The sequence below is a fragment of the Pteronotus mesoamericanus genome, unplaced genomic scaffold (assembly GCF_021234165.1).
Source record: "Pteronotus mesoamericanus isolate MK-2021 breed Mesoamerican mustached bat unplaced genomic scaffold, CSHL_Meso_final scaffold_167, whole genome shotgun sequence".
In the NCBI taxonomy this organism is placed as follows: Eukaryota; Metazoa; Chordata; class Mammalia; order Chiroptera; family Mormoopidae; genus Pteronotus; species Pteronotus mesoamericanus.
The window spans coordinates 2,278,987-2,298,653 of NW_026555308.1; the positions used below are offsets into that span (position 1 = coordinate 2,278,987).

Below are 19,667 nucleotides of genomic sequence, written 5' to 3' on the forward strand. Positions count from 1 at the left end.
AACCAAAACAACTACCTAACACACTGTTTCTAGCAATCTAAAGACAACTAGTAAAATTTTTTCCAGCTGAATTTGCTTCCATGTCTTTCTACTTCTTCCCTCAGTGAAACTAGTTATGGTTTGCCCCCTTTTTAAATTCTCACTGGAAGACTTTTTTTTTTCAGAGAGAGAGAGAGAGAGAGAGAGAGAGTGAGAGATTGTCATGAGAGAAACGCTGATCAGTTGCCCTCTTTTATGTCCCCCGACCGGGGATTGACCGGCAACCTGGGTATGATGTATTCCAACCAGGGACTGAACCCATGGCTCTTCTGTTAGGGGATGATGCTCCAACCAACTGAGCCATACTGGCCAGGACAGGTTTGCACCTTTTTTTATGTGTCCCTTCTTTTCCCTCCTCTCCTCTAACAAAGCTTAGTGGTCTGCAATAACATGTGGGTTTGAAAATTGTGATTTAATATCCAAATAGAGAAAAATGTTTAAATATCAACATTAACAAATAATATTAGCAAGTTAGTTTGGTTAATGTTAATGTGAAGAAAAATTTAAATTCCAAAACATCTTATCAAAATGTAGGAAGTGGAGCAAAATGCCTTATTTTATATTTTCATGGAAGAAAGGCAGTAATTTCAGATTAATAAAAATAAAATGCATTTCAAATGAAATGCCATTTACAGTCACTATTTTGTTTATGATTGGATTTCAAAGCTAAGAGTGGTATCAAAGAGTAATGCGGTGCACTTAAAAATAAACCCTTAGCCAAAGATCACAGGAAAGCTGTAGTCAAACTGGGAAGAAACCAAAACTGAGGAAAGAAGCAAACAGCTTTAGGCTTAGGGTGGCAGAAGCCTAGAGGCCAGAATATCCTAAGGTTAGCAACTTTTCAGAAAGACAGGAGCTGCATTTGTCTGTTCCTATGCCAAAGAACGCAGACTTGGAAGTCTTAATACTAGATGTCATCAAATGTCAGTTTGAAAATCCCTGATTGTAAGGGAATTTATAAGACCTCAGTTGGGGACTGAAAGCACCTCTAGAGACAGACTCTAATACTCATGAGAACTAAGACCAGGGGTAACAGGAGTTCTTTATCTGAGATTCAAATTTGTTTTTTTCTTTAATAGTCAATGAGCCACATACAACTGAGGACAAGAAAGCATAAGAAAGTAGACTCAACAGTGGTTACAAGAAGGCATACTCAACCTTCCTTTAACTCACTTTTCACCGAAGCCCTAAAGTAGTAGTTTGCAATATTTTTGGTGGTTTTGAGAACTTGATGAAAGCATCCTAGAAAATATACATACACATGCGATTTTGCATACAGTATAAAAAAGTTTACAGAGTCTCTAAATCGAACCACACGACCCTCTTGAACTCTGTTGACCAATATGGTAGCCACAAGGTAGCATATAGCAACACTAGCTTCATTTTAAGTGCTCAATAGTCAACACTACGTAAGTCCTACTGGAGAGTGCTACTCTAGGATTTCATGGACTCTAGGTAAAGAACTTCTGCCCCAAATAAACCCCTATAGAGCTGTTGGCTTGTAACCCCACTCCATAATACCAGCTATTTTCTGTCTGAATATAGATGAGCCTCCAAGGTAGAGGAATATTAACAGTAATTTTGAGTTAACTTTGCAAGTCTATCTAGCTTTAAGTACCCATTAATAACCAAAAATAAAAAGGAACTTACATAGCAAATGATTCATTCTTCATTCTTCCCATCTCAAGGTATGTGTAGTTTTGCAAACCTTCCCATACACATCTTGCAATAACAATCTGAGTAGCTTTTCTATGAGATAGGGTCAGGCTTCAGGAATTTGCTGTGCATTAATAGCAAATGTTTATTGAGTTCACACTAAGAGCTAGGTACTGTTCTAAGGATCCTACGTTAGCTCATTTAATCCTCATTGCACATTGTAAAGTGGATATAGAATTAGTCCTTTAAGACAGATGAGGGAACTGAGATGTTAACAAGATTTAATAACTTGTCTGAGATGACATATTAAAAATGCCAAAAAACAGGTTATAAGGTTAGAATCTATAGTCTCCTGAAATATGTCTATAACAAGACAAATAATCTCAGAGAACTCGGAGGTCACAAAGTTTTCTGAAATGGACCTATACTTGCCAGTGCACTATAAGGCTTCTGGATCTCCATTTGTTACAACAGCTTTTTTCCTTGGAGTGGAACAAGCGCGCGCGCACCGCCCCCCCCCCCCAAAAAAAACCCCAAAACCCAGGATTCTTTCTCTGTGTTCTCATATTACCTTTTACCAACAAGGTAGCTGAACTTCAGGGACAGACTAGCTGTGTGACCCTGGGCAAGTGACTTAATTGACACTTCGTACTGTTATCTGTAACATGGGCATGATAATAGTGTGTACTTCCTACAGTTTTGTGTGTGGTGAGGATCTGGCTGCATGTAAGCAGGCGTTCAATAAACGGTGCTGGTTGTCACGATTCACTCCTATGACGCTTCTCTATCATGAGCCAACGGGCCTAAACTTTGCTGGAGGGAATGGAGAGACTGGAAGATCTTTGGCCGTGGACACCTCCATCACAGCTGGGCCACCCTTCCCTCAACAGCACAAAGCACCCTACTGTGCAGACAGGAAACCAACCTTCCAGGTTTGTTTCCATTCACCTCTCACGATGCAAATTCATGGCCGAGCTTGGAGGGAGATGAGTAAGATCCTAGCCCCACAGGGCTGGAAAATGAATGACACGTCCCAGGCAATTTAAAAATCGGAAGCCAAAAATAAATAAGAAATAAAGTCGGAAGCCAGTGGCGCGGAGCCGTGTCCCTAGAGGCCTTGGGGACGTCCAGCTGTCCAAAGAAGGACCCTGGCAGGACAGATGACTGCCGCCTGCAACCAGTTCGATGCTCTCAGTACCGCCAAGCTCGCTGGCTTCGCCCTACCGCCTTCCTTCTCTCCGGCACTGCCCAGGGCGCGGACGCAAGCGTAGTCGCGCGCCGCACCACGGACTACATCTCCCGGCAGGGCCCGCAGGGACGCTGCCTGGGCGGGGCAGCTCACTGCCGGGTCCCCACAGAGACGCCGAGCTGGCTCTGGGATACCTGCTCTTTAACTTCCTAGGCCGCTGGGACAGATCAGTCTCTCTCGTAACCCTAATGTACTGGAGCGGGTGGAGGGCGCCTTTCAATTAGTTATGACCAGGACAATGACTCTCAAACTTAGCCACGAGTGAGGAATTTCTCGGGGGTGGGGTTGGGGGCGGGAATGGTAACAATTCGGGTTTCCGAGCCCACCCCGCACTGTGACTCACGGGATCTCGCTCGGCTCGAGGGCTTGCATCTTAGGAAGCTTTCCGAGGAATTCTGACCCAGGTAGCCTGCCAGTGACACCTGTTTTGAGATTTATTTATTTATTTACAAATCGACTTAGCCAACCCTTCCACGCCCATGGCCAACCGCAGGAACCTAGGATATTGGGGCTTGCCGGGCGGCCCTGCCTCTCCTCTCGAATTGGCCGCTCGCTGGCCTGCAGATAAATCTTCCTTTCTGGTTGGTCGGCGGAGAATCTGGAGAAATCTTACCCAATGGGCGCTATAGTTCGCAGAGCATGACCTGGAAATTGGTCCCGAGCAGGCGCCCCTGGCTGTGGACGCTTAACTCGCGCTCTGAAACTTCCGGCGTGGGAGCTGAGCGTCGAGTTCTACGTGAGCCGCGACGCAACGAAAAGCGTGGCGCTCAGGTCCTTCCCTGAGGACCTGGGGGGTCCTGGGGAGGTCCTGGGGCGGGGTTGTGAAGGGGGCTGGCGCGGCGGCTACAAGCGCCAACGGGGGCCAAGGCGTTGGAGGCAGCTGCGGTCCGACTGGAGCTGGCTCTTCGGGCGGGACTTGAAGCCCAGGGTCCTCGGGCTCCTCCGGACGCCGGCCATCCCTGCGTGAGGCTGGGGGTTCCTTTCCAGGCGGGCGCAGCTGGTTTCCGGGGTAAGGCTTTTTGAGGGCATGACGATGGCGTCGGGCTTGGGCTCCCAGGATCAGGAAGGGCTTCTGATAGTGAAATTGGAGGAGGACTGCGCCTGGAGCCAGGAGCTGCTCCCGCCGGACCCAAGGCCCAGCCCAGAGGCCTCCCACCTGCGCTTCAGAAGGTTTCGCTTCCAGGAGGCCGCTGGGCCCCGGGAAGCCCTGAGTCGGCTCCAGGAGCTTTGCCATGGGTGGCTGCGGCCTGAGATGCGCACCAAGGAGCAGATCCTAGAGTTGCTGGTGCTGGAGCAATTTTTAATCATCCTGCCCCAGGAGATTCAGAGCAGAGTGCAGGAGCTGCACCCAGAGAGCGGCGAGGAAGCAGTGATCCTTGTGGAAGATATGCAGAGAGAGCTTGGGAAACTGAGGCAACAGGTGAGAAAAAGAGTTGTATTTGCGGTTTGGCCCCAACTGGGATTAGCATGGCGGCCCAGTTCCGTATACGAACTTACTTGGTTTCCTTGAGTATATGGGCAAGTATATGGGTTTCCTTTTGTAGTTTAGTTAGGAACATTCATCATCCAGATTTTATCCAAATGAGTGAGTAGTGAAGAGTGCCCTGTTTCCATTTGGAGTCAGTGTCTCTGCATTAGTGTGAGCTCTGCCTGGACTCACCGCGCAGGGTTCAAATCGTCACTCTGTTTCATAATAGCGTTGTGATTTGGGGGAAGTTATTGAATCTTTTTGAGCTTCAGATGTGCCACTGGTAAAAAGAAAATGATGAAATACCTCTCTAATGTTCCTTTGACGGTTAGAGGGAGATCAGCCTGTAGTTCTTGTTTTTCCTAAATTCTTGTAACATACCTGTTGAAAATCGCTGCTTTAAACAGTGACACTACTTTTTGAATCACACTTTTACCTCGTGTTTTTGGTTTTGCTTGGTGAAAAGCAATCAAGCAAGTTATTAGTCAGACTTTTTAAAAAAGTTTATTTTGGGGGCCAGGGAGAAGACAGAAACATCGATTAGTTGTTCCACCTATTTATGCACTCTTTGGTTGATTTTTGTATGTGCCCTGGCCGTCTCACTGGGGACTCAGCCTGCCACTTTGGTGTATTGGGATGACGCTCCAACCAACTGAGGCACCTGGCCAGGGCCTTATAGTTTTGATTACACTATTGGCTTATAGTTAGTGCTTAATAGCTGTTAGCTATTGTTATATTAGTGTTAGCAGTCTGGTCTGCTGTGCAGAGCTGGGTGGGAATTTATTGTAGACTTAGAAAATTAGTTTGGCACTGAGGCTTTGAGGGCTCTTATGTCCCCAGTGTCACCCAAGTTTAACTTATCCAGCAGTGAGGGATGGAAGCCTCTAGAAAAGGTGAGGCAGGAGGGAGTGAGGTGTGTCCAGAAGAGCTGTGTGGGGCATGTGTTCTCTGGGAGTGGACTCTTCTTCGCCTACCCTCCACCCCCATTTTCTCACATGTATTTGGGATTAGAAAAGCCTATACTAGAAACCGTCCTTATCTTTTGCTGGGCCCAAGGGATCACCAGTGGTTCACTGTTGAAAAGCTTGCCATCAGAATTCTGTACTAATTTCCTTTCCTGTGGGGCCCTGTTGTGATGATGAGTAATGTGGGTTGGTTCCCAGGTCACAAACCATGGGCAGGGAACAGAAGTGCTTTCGGAGGAGCCTTTGTCTCTGGAAACAGCAAGAAAGTCACCGAGCTTCAAGCTGGAGCCAATGGAAACTGAGCGAAGCCCTGGGCCCAGGCTGCAGGAGCTGCTAGGCCCCAGCCCTAAAAGGGACCCACAGGCTGTAAAGGAGAGGGGTGAGGAACAGTTATCTGGGTAGGTGGGAGGGAGGAGGGGCTTTGGGTTTGTTCTGACACCAGCAGGATGGAGCACCTGTGCCAGGGAGAGGGTGTTTCTGCCCTCAGGGTTCCATTCCAGAGTGGAGTGAAAGACCTAGAAATGGTGGTTGGGTTCTTCTGGAGGTGGGAGGTGGCAAAGAGATTTCTTGGCTCTTTCATGTGTGGAACAGAGACATTTAGAACTAGGTGAATGATTGAGGACTTGAAGCTGCAGACTACTGGTATTCTTACCCTCACCTCTGCATTTAGGATATCATTTTGGACATGACTTTATTATGCTTCTCTTGCCTTCTTTTGTTCAATGTTCAATCCTTAGAGCTGAGGCTGGGTGTTGGGGAATGGATAGTGTGTTGTAATAATCCTTGGGTTGCCAAGCATTAGGAATGCCATTCTCATCATGATTTCTGTCACCTTCAGCATTATCTGCTCCCTGGCTTTCTCTCTTTCCTCCTGAAGGAAACCTGGAAGACAAGATGACTGGGCCCCAGGTGATGTGGAAGTTCCCAATGTCTTCCCCCAGCACACACACCCCCATACCCTGTGTTGCTCTTGTTGTGGTGGGGTCCTTTTGTCACTTGGAGAGGATCCTTTCTCCCTCACCACTGCGCCTCCCCCACTTTCTTTATATGCCTCCTCCTCACCTCACTCCTAGGCCTGGTATCCTTCTTCTTCATGAAATGTATCCTCAGCACTCCCAGGTTTTGCCCCTTTAACCCATGACTCTGCTTGAATTGTTCTTGGTGTCTCTGGGGCTAAAGAAGATCTTGTGCTGTTTCAGTTGCCTGAGAGCTTAGAGGACGTGGCTATGTACATCTCCCAGGAGGAGTGGGGGCATCAGGATCCTAGTAAGAGGGCTGTCTCCAGGGACACGGTGCAGGAGAGTTATGAGAATGTGGACTCACTGGGTAAGGACTTCTTTTCCAGGGATGAAGACTGAGCCATTTCTGACTGGGTTCCTCTCTCTTACCCACTCACCTCCTGGATATAAGTTCCCAATTTTTCCAGAAGACCTCTCATTGTCTAAAATCCACTGAACTAGGGTCAGTTAAACAGCTTCCAAATCGCACATTTGGCAAACCTATGGGCCCCAACTGCCAGAACCGAAGGCAGGGAGTCTGAGCCATAATGGGTTTCCCAAGGCAGAACAAGTCAAATCGGGTAACTGCTGCCCCCACCCCCGCCCCGCCCCAACCACATTACACATTCTCAGTGTCCTAGGATACTGTGGAACTGTAAGGTCTTGATGCCTTGCAATTTTGAAAAGTTTATTCTTCTGATCTCACTTGTGTTTTCTATGCTTCATTAGTATTCTTAGACCCTTCCCCAAAGACACAAATATCAGTGGCAGTGGCATCAGCATTCCAGTTTAGCAGCTCTCCCAGCCCTTAAAAATTCAGGAAGTGGGGAAGACCTTATGGAAATTTGGAAATGATAAATATATCCAAAACTGGAGCTAATAAGTCAAGCATAAATTAAGATGCATCTGTGTGTTGATTTGTTATGCAAAGATCTAAAATAAGGCCTATGAAATATCACAAAAAACAGTTTTTTAGGTGGAGAGTGTACACAAAACTCATAGGATTTAGATGGAGAGTGTGCAGGTATTGTTTAATTCCTTCGACTTTTATGTATGTATGAAAACTCTCATAATAAAAGTTGGGGAAGGTTTAAAAAGCAACCTAAGACAGGAATATGTCCTTTATGATTATGACTACATTGACCCACACACAGTAGAAGAGTCACATTGGACTTTGTTTTCATACATTAGGTTTTCGTAAAGAGTACCACAGCTGTCAGCCTATTTGCACTAATTCTGCAAAGGGGTCACAGCTGGGGGTTTTTGTTTCCCTTCATTGGGACTTTCTCCAGGTTTTCCATCACTGTGCTGTGGTTTGGTACCCTAAATTTAGCACAGCTCTTTCAGTGAGTGCTAAATATGAAGAGAAGTTCAAGTCACCTGTTTTAAAGGCCATGCTTAGTGGAATTGGAGTGAGGTCTTTGTTTTTAGCATAACACAGGAATAGCACTTTGGATTTTGGCCTCAGGGTCCTTTCAGAACCCTCTGATCCTTTTCTGATTATCCATCATAATATATTTTCTCTTTCTGGAGTTGCCCAGTCAAAGTAAGTTCTATTCTCTATTTACATGTTAAGAGTCAAGCCTCTTTTACAATATTAAACTAATACCTCAAGGAACTGACTACCTTGACCACTCTTGTTTATTTTCATTACCAAAGTGTACATTGCAAAATAAAAGTTCCAAGTACTACAAAAGTGTAAAAATAAAAACTATAGTCTCACCCAATTTGGGAACAGGTTAGTGTATATATTCCAAGTAATTGCTGTCAGACTTAATTGCACCCTCTGTATCCACCCAGTGAGGACAGGGAACAAGACTATCTTTGTTTGCCCTACCTGGTGGAGGAAAGTGGTGGCCACAGAAATCTATTTTTTTCATTGTGAACAGAATCTCAGGTTCCCAGTCAGGAGGCTCTGAGCACTCAGGTGGATCAAGGAAGAAAACCATGGGACCCCAGTGTCCAGACTTGCAAGGAGGGACTGAACCCCAGAAGCCCAGCTTCAGGTAAGGAAGATGAGTAGCCCAGCTAGTTTCCCCCATTAGGAATGAGGTATTTGAGTGTTTCAGTGTGGAGCTAGCCCATCACAGCAGCCAGGGAGGTACAATGTGTCCTTTGTCCTCACTGCCCACTTCCATCCCAATGAGGCAGGCGAGACACCCAAGAGTTCAAAACATAAGGAAGCATTCACTCATGGGCTCACTTGCACATCCTATTCAGTAGCTTTGCTCCATCCTTCCCATTTCAAAAGGGCAGAATCAGAGGCTCAGCTAAAGATGTATATGGGGACCCCTCCAAGAGAATAAGATTGGCCTGAGCTCTGATTCCTGAACCTTTTATCCTTCATGGCCCCACCTTTTATCCAGGTGCCTCTCTAGAGTACTTTCCCTGTATAGGGAAGATAGGACACAGATGCAACCTCTCTGGACTACTGACCTACCATTAGTAGCAGCAGGCTTATGGGATTTTCTTTTTCTCTAGGGTAGAAATAATGTAGAGGTTTGGTTTTTCTCTCCCCCCGTCCCCCACCGCCTCTCTCCCAATCACCCTCCCTCTCCCTCAGGGGAAGAGAAATTTGAGAGCCGAGAAGAAAGTACTCGGTCTGTTTCCCCCGAGAGCATCCATCTGCAGGTGCTTCTGCCTGGCCAGGCCAGAGGGGAGGTGCCCTGGAGTCCTGAGCAGGGACGGCCTGGGGATGTGGCAGAAGGGCATTGGGAGCCTCCCCCAGATGATCGGATGGAGCAGTCCTTAGTGGGGGCCACAAGTTCCAGAGAAGTGGGACAACCAAAGGAACTGCTGCCAAAGAAGCTCCATTTATGTCCCTTGTGTGGCAAAAATTTCTCTAACAACTCAAACCTAATTAGGCACCAGAGAATACATGCAGCAGAAAAACTGTGTATGGGTGTGGAGTGCAGTGAAATCTTTGGTGGGAGCCCCCACTTTTTATCACTACACAAAGCACACTTCAGAGAGGAAGCCCATAAGTGCCTCGAATGTGGAAAAAGCTTCAGTCAGAATACCCACCTGACTCGCCATCAACGCACCCACACAGGCGAGAAGCCCTATCAATGTAATGTATGTGGAAAAAGCTTCTCTTGCAACTCCAACCTCCATAGACACCAGAGAACACACACTGGTGAAAAGCCCTACAAGTGCCCTGAGTGTGGGGAGATCTTTGCTCACAGTTCCAATCTCCTTAGGCACCAGAGAATTCACACAGGAGAGAGACCCTATAAGTGTGCTGAGTGTGGAAAAAGTTTCTCTCGCAGTTCCCACCTTGTCATACATGAAAGAACTCATGAGAAAGAGAGACTTTACCCTTTCTCCGAGTATGGGGAAGCAATGAGTGACAGCCCTTTTCTTACAAATCATGGAACCCACAAAGCAGAGAAGAAACTCTTTGAATGTTTGACTTGTGGGAAAAGCTTCCGGCAGGGCATGCATCTCACCAGACATCAGAGAACGCACACAGGGGAGAAACCTTATAAATGTACCCTTTGTGGGGAAAACTTTTCTCATAGATCCAACTTAATCAGGCACCAGAGAATTCACACAGGAGAGAAACCCTATACCTGTCATGAATGTGGAGACAGTTTCTCTCACAGCTCCAATCGGATTCGTCATCTGAGAACCCATACAGGAGAGAGACCCTATAAATGTTCTGAATGTGGAGAAAGCTTTTCTCGGAGTTCACGTCTTATGAGTCATCAGAGAACTCACACTGGATAAAAACCATGGGGTTTCATTTTGCCCCAGACAGCCGGTACTTCTTGTCCTGCTGACCTGAAGAGGAAGTGTAAGGGAATCTGTGTGAGGAAGGAGCAGAGACAGCAAAGGATTAGCATAAAACTAAAAAGGAATTCTGTTTTGAATTAGTGAGGATGACAAGTCTTTGAGGCAACCTGCTCAGGGCAGAATTACCTTATGAAGTCCACCTTGTCTCATGGTGTACCCACCCCCTTGGTATATTTAGCCAAGTTGTGATTTGGATGCCTTACTGTGTCTGTGTCCAGTGTCTTAGCAACTTTGGGAATCCATTTGACTTTTTGTTACTGCTTCCTCACTTGGGACAGTCAGCAGGAGCATTTGAGCTCCTGAGGCCCTTGATACCAAAGAAGAGGGGGTGAGTCTCCTGGGAAACCACCTTGAGGGCAAGGAAAGACTGGTGGTAAGTTTAGCTCTCCCAAAGGCCCTGACAGGGAAGCAAGCGACAGTGCCCCTCAATAGCTTGACAGGAGGGCCCATTGGCAGGCCATGCATATCAGTGTCACCTCAGATAAAAAGGACCCAGAGACCTAAGGAAAACAGTAAAAAGTAGTAATTTGCAGGTCAGTCTAGGAATTGGCAGAGGGAGCTGAAGTCTAAATTAGTCTACCCTTTGCAGAGATCAAGACTTCCCCCACCTCTATCAGAGAAAGATAAAAAGAGCTCTTGGGTCTTCAGAGGGTTCCATGTAGGATGGGTTCCCTAGGAGTCTTTGAAAACGTGGATCTTAGGGAAAGTAGAGATCATTCCTTTTCCTGTTGAAAATATGTTTGGATGGTAATAAATATTTTCAGGAAACATGAAAGTGTGCGACTCTTCATTGAGAGCCTTTGCCCTGGCCCCCAGTGTTGATCTGTCTCCCATCTGCTTTGGAGGACCTGGTGTTTGTAGTCTTGCTGTGTTGGTCTTGAAGGGTCCCACAAAAGTGCCAAGCAGACAGAATGAGGTAGGTTGTGGCCCTCACCAACTCCAAGGTGGAACTGCTACACCATGGTAATAAAGGGTCAAGCTCTGGCTGCTTAGGGTGATGTCTCCAAGGTTTTCTTTTTGTGGTGTACAGAAATGTCTGATTTTTTTAGAATTTTTTTTTTTGGGGGGGGGGAGAGTAACTGAATGAAGAAAGGTTGGGCTCTTCAGAGACAGGATATTTTGGTCTTAAAAATGATTCCCAGGAAAGGAAGGTCCTGATATAACAGTTACTGCCCATTAGTGGAGAGAAAATACATGGGTGGGCAAATCATAAGAAAACATATTTTAGAATGGGTAATCAACAATAGAAATTTTAGGAGTGTGTATCTATGGGAAAGAGGTGGAATACCAAGAAGTATTTTAGAAGTAGGACATTATCAGTCTTGTCTCAGTGTAGTATGAGTTTTTCCTTGGTTTTCTGAGCCAATTTTTAAAAACTTGCTGTTTTTCAGTTCTCTGCCTTTTTTATCTGTAAGAGGGCAGTGGTAGTTGTGGGTTGAGGATTTGAGAGATTAATGAAGGATCCACATTGGTAGGAGTGGAACGGGGATCACATGTGGCTGCTGATGCCATGAAATGGTTGGGTGGTATCAAGGTGATGTCACTAAGGATTCTCTGGCTAAGATGGCAAACTGCATTGTAAATCTTACAGGATTGGAAAATGCTCCTCCCCCTTCACTTTCCCTCCTCTCACCTCCTCCCTCCCAATAATATCACCGATGTTGATTTTATGATGTATCCAACTGGTGTTGCTCCCTGAGGCTTACAGCAACAGGTGCCTGTGGATATTTGCTTTTGGCACTAGAAAGACTTTCCAGTAGGAGCCTCTACTTTCCAATAGCGTAGTTCCCTTTCTAGCAAATTTCACAATTTTTTAATTCTGAGCCTTGTTTTAATGAGATAATGTTACAAATTATTGTCTGCAAAAAAAGCAGTGTCTGGCACATAGAAATTAACTTTGTGCCATCTGTGAGTAGATAATGTTTGTAACACTTTCCTCAAACCACAATGGCAGAGCAGGCCCTTACTGCAGGCTCCCATGAGGTCACTTCAAGGGATGGCCAAGTGTGTGCTTGTTTACATTCACACTTTTATGTGACACACATTCTGTTGACATACTTTTCACCTGCTATTCCTCTTGTAAAAGGAAGAGGAGTAGATTCCTACTGGCTTTTATTCAAAGGGAGAATGATGCAATAAAGACCCCTGCCCCCTAAGTTCAAATGGGTACACAGGAGATCTGGGAGACGTGGCCTGATCCTGAGCAACAGTCACACATCGGCATATGTAGCAACAGGAGACCAGCAGAAAGGCTCCTTGGTGGAGAATCAATAATACATTTAAGAAATGTGAAAACACCTGGCAGAGGCAGATTAAAAGATGACCAGACAGCAACAAGGACAAAGCCCCTGGCATCAGACTAGAAGTGTTAAACAAGCACTAAATTTTTTTTCCCCAGGAAAACTTACCAGAAATTATTTTAAGAATTTTTACTATAGGAATGGAAGAATTGGTCTCAACATCATAATCTGAAATTTGCTATTGATAATTGTTGAATTATCAACTGATGCAATTTTGGAATAGGCAAAATCACCACCACTGCTTTCAGACTTGTAATTGTTGTAAATGTTTCACAGGCATTTGAAACCACCACTTAATATTAAAAGTCTTTATGTATGTTACAGGAAACCAGCTAGCATATGTATTAGCACTAGGAGACTTCCTTAGTTGGGTGTCTGGAGATTAAGGATAGCAAAAGAATGAAAAGCAACAGTGCACTTATTAGAAACATTTTTTTAAGGCTTCAATATAGCTTGCAAGCACTTCTGATTAAAAGGTAATTGCCATTCTTGAAAGGGAGACTGGCCCTGGCTGATGTGGCTCAGGTGGATTGACTGTTGGCCTGTGAAACAGTTGCTGGTTGGATTCCAGGTCAGGGCACATGCCTGGGTTGTGACCAGGTCCCCAGTTGGGACTGAGCAATGTTTGTTTCTCCCTTGCTTCCCCTCTCTCTAAAAGAATAAAAAACTTAAAGAAAAAGACTGATATAGTTCCTTCTCATCACATACTTTTTACTAAATGGGTCTAGGTCTTGCCTGAGTTAGGCAATGGGAATGGTCTATGTAAATTCAACAATGACAAAATGGTTGGTGAAAAATGGCTCAGACCACAAGTATAATTCTGACATCTTCTAATTGATGTCCCCTTGATGTCCCCTCAGTGATATCCCCTGAGACAACTTGAATGTCTCAGAAGCTTCAGGCAAATCAAAACTGGTGACTCACCAGGATCCAGACTTGCTCCAGGGAGATAGCAAGATTTCCCTGTGCAGAAAGGGTGGGGAAAGGAAATAGTTTATCTTTGAAATCCAGGGTTATGTTTTAGACACAAAAAGCAACTATTTGCCCCTTCATCCCCACTTCCCCTCAAGGCAGGAAAACATTCTAGACCTTGGGTGTGGTTCCCCACTCCAAAGGTGAAGCTGCCGTTGAGGGATTCACTGTTTTCTTAGGAGGGGTACAGCTTACATCTAGGATTCTTGCCTCGGCCTTGGAATGAGAGGTGCCCGGTGTTCTTTGAGGAGCTCTAGTCTTCGGGATAGTTTCCAGAACCAGATTTCAGTCCCTTACCTTTTTTAGGTTGGGGCAAAGCGACTGAATTTATGGCTGCCACAGCTTAGCTTTCCACAGACTTGTAGGACAGGGAGCCACTTCCCTAGAGCCGTTCACCTGCCCCACCAGACTGGTCCCATCGAGGACATCTCCCAAGCGGGCCCAGAAGGAGTAAGGGCTGACTGGGCGTCGGTGGCCGCATCCTGACAAACCTTTCTTTACCCTCTGCCCTCCAGCCACGGCCCTTCAGGACCGGGGACGAACCAGGGGAATACGAGCACGCGCCAGCACCCATGCCTGGGCGCCCCACGGCTGAGCCGGCTTGCGCTCGCTCCTGCAGCCCTGCGCAACCCCAGTCACTGGCCCCGCAGCAGGCGCTGTATGGTTTCAACAGGTGGCTCCTTTCCTTTGGGCTCTCCAACCCGCCCCCGCCCCACGCCCCAGACGGTCGTTGCCCAGGCCGCTCTGGCCCGCTGGCGGGAGCTCTATGGTCGCGTCAACCACGCTCTCCCGTAGGCCTCGGCTCCTAGGGCTGAGGAGGTCAACCATGCCGTAGAGCTTCCTTCTGCCTACACACAAGAAGATACTGGCCTAAATGTCCCGATGCTCAGATGCCCGTGCGCCAACCCAGGGCCGACAGCAGGGATGTGCCAGCCCTCTCCTTCCCACAGGAGGCCAGCGCAAAACTGGGTGAGGATGGTTACTAGGAAAAGGACCTTTCACAGGCAGGGTGGGGGGAGGGTGGAGTGGGGGATAGAGATGAGGTGGGGCAGTCCTGCAGGCTTGCACTCTAGGGGTTTGAATACAATGGGAGGTCCATAGAGGGTCTTAAGCAGGAGAGGCTCCTCCACATTTTTGTTTTAGTGCGTTCCGTAGCTCTGTAGAGCTAGGGAAAGGATAGGGAGAGGACAAGTAAGGACAGGGAAACTAAAGAGACACTTGCAGTAGCCAAGGCAGGGCGTGATGGCAGCCTGGATTTGGACATGAACGGTGAGGCGGTGGGACAAGTGAAGACCAGAAATGAGACATGAGGAAGTAGATTCGACAGGACTTTACGTGGACCCAGATCAAAGTCTGAATTTTTAGGATGACCCCCAAGGGCATTGAAATTTTGGCCTTGATTTGTCTTTCCTGCCAGCTGCTCCCACAGCAAATATCGAGGGACCGTGCAGCTTCCCAAGGAGATGCACTCTTACACCAAAGATCCTGTGCTCAAGCTCCCTTTTGCCCAGACTGCCCTTCCCCTCCCCTTACTAAACTTTAAAGTCCCACACAAAAGTCACCCTTGATCCTCTCAGAGATTTCCCCTGCGCTTTCAAAGCCCTTTCCACACCCATCTTAGCTCTTACACATCCAACAGTGATTTGTATTAGTTTTCTTTGTAATTTACTTCTAAATGCCCAATGCTGTGTTGGGGGCCTAGCAAGGAAAGGCAATGTGAAGTTTCCAGAATAGATACTTTTGAAAAGGGTGTGTCTGTCTACCATTTATTCTGGGAACTGGGGGAAAAGATAATGATTCAATGACTCAAAAAGAACTAGACAGCTGTCCAGTATGCTCGTCTGACATCCCCTTCAACATCTTCCACAAGCCATTCTACCCCAGGCCTGAAATGTGTTCTTAACAAATGCTAATTTATTAATACCAAAACCTAGAATGTTAAGACAGTAAGATATAAATTTGTATTTGCAATGTAATCTGCCTATTTTAAAAATACATGAAACATACCGAAGTGTTAAGAGTGCTACCTTGTTAATATATCTTCTACCATCATATTACTTCCACAATAAGAGGAAAACAACCACTAAATAGGTGGCAACAGATTTTAAAAAACAAGAACATATTATACCATTAAATTGAAGAACAAATTATCCTTACCTTCTTTTTTAAAGTTACTATTTCTTTTCAGACAGAGGGGAAGGGAGGGAGAGAAACATTGATATGAGAGAAAAACATCAATTGGTTGCCTCTCACATGCCTGCAACAAAGAACCTGACCTGTAACCCAGGCAGGTGTCCTGACTCAGAATCCAACCAGGAACCCTTTGGTCTGTAGACCTGTGTTCATTCCACTGAGCCACACCACCCCGGGCTATCCTTATCTTAAAGGTAACTAGAACTAATTAGGATATAGTTTTGGTGATTACATTTAAAGTATAATTTAATGCTTTCCCCACATCCATTCTATTATAGATAACTTGGGACAATAATTCCTCATACAGATTCTTGTCTAAAATAGAAAAAAATATAGATTAATGAATATATTTACATATTAAAGAAAAATACATTTAGTATTTTCAAATTGTGTATTTTATAAACTATATAAACAGGCATTGATATGCAAAATGAGGTCAGTTGATAAAAACAATGACAATTCACAATAGGTCTACATTATATATTATCATATAACTGCAGAAATCTTTAAACATGAAATCTAATTACTAGAACTAGAAGTTGAAGGCATAGTGGAAAAATCCTTAATATCATGAAGCATAGTTTTCAAAAAACTACCAGTTCTAGAATGGACTCTGCTCTGGAACTGTTTCTTGATTATTTCTTGTTGCAACTCTTTCAGTGTGAAATGGAACCTTTGAAACTCTGGTGTGGCATCAACAAAGTCAAGAAGGTAGTCCAAATTCTTTCTTACAGTAGATAATTTAAATTCAGCAATCTGCTCTTGATCTCCTCCTTTTTGAACTTCTTTTGTAATCCCACATTTTGATTTGAGGGGACTACCCTTTACTTTATCATCCCCGTAAAACCACCCCTTATCACCATCCAGCTGGGTTTCCAACTCCCCACATTTCTTAAGACTTTGTCTATGATGCCTATCTTCTAATCCTTGAAGATCATATTTGGGTTCCTTTTTATAAAGAAGATTTTCCCATGCATTTGCTATGGTTATTTGTTTGACTTCATCCCAACTCTTTGCCCAATTAAAAACTGCACTTTCTATGTTGTAGATTTTAATCTTGGAAACTCCTTTTCCTCCTTTATCTTGCTCATCATCACTTTTGTCAAAAATTACAAGACTCTCTTCAAGTTGCTTCCACCTATAAAGTTGTTTGCAGCTTAAGATCACACCTTGATTCATTGGTTGAATCAAGGTTGAAGTGTTGTGGGGAAAAAACATGCATTTTATTCGACCATCCTCACTAGTTAGTGATTCAGCAGAAAGGTGAACAGGAGAATTGTCTAAAAGTAACAAGGCTCTGACATCCTCTTCATGGAATCTTAGAACGTTAAGTTGAAAATGCCTGACCTCAGGAACAAAATTTTGAAAGAACCATTCTGAAAATAATTCTCTGGTGAACCAAACATTTTTAGTAGGTTTATATATAACAGGTAACGTACTTGTGTCCTCTTTCACACTTTTGGGCAGCTTTGATTTTCCAATAATGATAGACTTTAACTTATGAGTTCCATCTGCATTTGCACATAAAAGAGCAGAAAACCGTTGTTTGTTTGTTTTCCTTCCAGGAAGGCAGATATCTTTTCTACTTGCCTGAGTGTTTTCTGGCATTAATTTCCAAAAGAGGTCAGTCTCATCCTCACTGTATAGCTGAGCTAGAAGTAGTTTTTCCTCTTTGATAACCATGTACAGTTTTTCTCGAAATGGCTTGATGTTTTCTGAAACGGAACTTAGGACTTGTTCCACACATACTTTTTGATTCCCAATTGCGTGTCTATTTCGAAACCTAAAAAGCCAACCAGTACTAGCTTTGAAGTCTGTTCGCCCAAAACACTGTGCAAATCTCTCTGCAGCAGCTTGAAGCTCCACACCTCTAACAGGGATACCAGCTGAACGTTTTTGTTGATACCACATGTAGACTGCATCATCCACATCACCATACTTGGCTCCTGTTGTCCTCTTTCTCTTCTCAGCCCCAACTAATGGTATGTCCTGCTTTAGTACAAAGTCCAAAATCAGTTTCTTGTTCTTTTTAATGTCATAAAATGTTGATTTGCTGATTCCAAATTCATTCATTACACTTTTAAGAGATCGTCCAGCTTCAATCCTACTTAGAACCTTCATTTTCTCTTCCAAATTCAGTGTTGTATATTTCCCTCTCTTATTCATACTGAATTTGGTTTCAAACAACCAACAGGAGAATAAAAGGGAAAAGCCTTAATGAATTGGAAAAAAATATTTTAAAACAAAGCAAAAAACCCAAAACTAGCTCAGTGCCCTATAAGGCACAAGCATTTGTACTGAAGGGTAATGGGCTAAATGGGATAAGGGCTCATGATTGAAATGTTAGTCTAGAGAGGTTAAAGGTATTATGAATTCAGAAAGCTGTCATTGCCAAAGTCCTCTCTAGCTGTTGCTCCTGTAAGACATGGATGATCAGATTTCAGAATGCCCCTGTTCCTCCTCTCCCTTGACACAGATATAGAAGAACCAGTCAGGAACAACAGGAATACCTGCATACTCTGTAAGTCAACACAGGAAAAGATACAAAAGGAAGAGAGGAGTCAGGATGTGCTCACAAGAAGTACAGACCCAGGTGAGATAAGTCTCAATAAAAAGTGGTGCTTGAGAAGATGGGAATGTGGAAGAGTCAAAGGCAAAGACAGAGTAATCTTATGTAGCAGAATCACAGTGAGGCTTCTCCTCTTCCAAAAGTACCTGATTTTACCTCACTGCCAGAAAAGAAAATGGTACTGCTATTGCTCTGTATGTAGTGGTCACGAGGCAGCAGTCTACCCACCTGGATAAAGAACTCAAACTTACCCTGACATTGGGATGCCTGCAGAGCTTGAACTCAGTAACAGTTGTATCTTTAAGTTAAGAAAGTTAGTTTCTGCTATCCATGTGAATGAAATCCAACTTTTAGTACATTCAATACACATTCTCAAAAACTGGTGTTTAACAAGATAATCTGTAAATAGGTAAATAATTTTTTAGTGGCACTTTACCACTCTTAGATCTTCATTGTGTACATCTGTTGTATTCTCAAGTAGTATTTTTCAGTGAAACAGGTCCATATGTAGGTTATTACCAAGTTTCAGAATCATGGCAATTCTTGGAAGTGAGTCTAACAATTTTACAAATATTTCACCATAACTAAATTTTTAAAAATAAAAAGATCCTTTTATTTGTTTTCCTAAATTTACATTAGGGTTTTAAGTAACACAGTTTTTACATTTGGTTTCTCTTCATTGTAGACTTTAATTTGAACCAAGACTCAATTTTTCCACTGCTTAAAAAAATCTTAAAAATTTCTCTGTTGTGATTCTGGTCAATTGTTTCCCATAAATCCTTCTTTGGCAAAGAGGCAAAGTCTTCCATAGCTCAGCTCCCTCAAGTGTTCCTTTCAGGTCCTGGTGCTGCCAAGTTCCATTTATGTCTTAGAAATGTCCTACTCTATATTAACTTCATAGTTCTCATTCCAGATACAGAAACTCATGGGAAGTAATAAAAACTGCCACTTTTTTCCATTCCAGGTGCTATGAATTAAAAAAAAAAAAAGTATGTCAGTGAAATGAGAAAAATGATTGGTATTTCAATTATTTTTCCTTTCCTTTCCTTTAGGGAAGAGCCTGACTGGCTTTCAGTCATTCCTCAACTACATAGAATTCCCACAAGCCTCTTATCTAGGAGCCCAGAAGAGTCTACCCTGTTTGTTTTCCTGTAACATTTGTTGGAAGAAGTGCCAACTGGTTTATGGAGCACTAAGAAGATCATGAAAAGATATCCTAGTTAATAGGGTGTGGAGGTGGTGACATGCTAAGATCAGACAACCCTGTAAAAGAGGCAGCTATAATTAAGGCAATACTAAGTAATAGCTATTACAAATGGAAAAGAGAAAAAAGTTTGTCAGCCAATAGTAGTGCCATTAACTCCACCAAAAACATTCAGCTGGAATATGGCAGTTGTGTGGTGTCTCAGAATAAATTCCCCGTTTTTGCTTTCATTGCTTCCTACCTGTGTATTCATCATTTC

At 44.2% G+C, this 19,667-nt stretch overlaps 1 protein-coding gene across 1 annotated transcript; it reads left to right on the plus strand.

Moving 5' to 3' along the window:
- Positions 1 to 3,803: 3,803 nt before the first annotated feature.
- Positions 3,804 to 10,939, plus strand: ZNF263 (zinc finger protein 263). The gene is made up of 6 exons (XM_054589487.1): positions 3,804 to 4,364; positions 5,576 to 5,756; positions 6,216 to 6,286; positions 6,577 to 6,703; positions 8,265 to 8,381; positions 8,939 to 10,939. The coding sequence occupies exons 1-6, from the start codon at positions 3,972 to 3,974 to the stop codon at positions 10,102 to 10,104; spliced, it is 2,055 nt and encodes a 684-aa protein (XP_054445462.1). The 5' UTR covers positions 3,804 to 3,971; the 3' UTR covers positions 10,105 to 10,939.
- Positions 10,940 to 19,667: the final 8,728 nt, after the last annotated feature.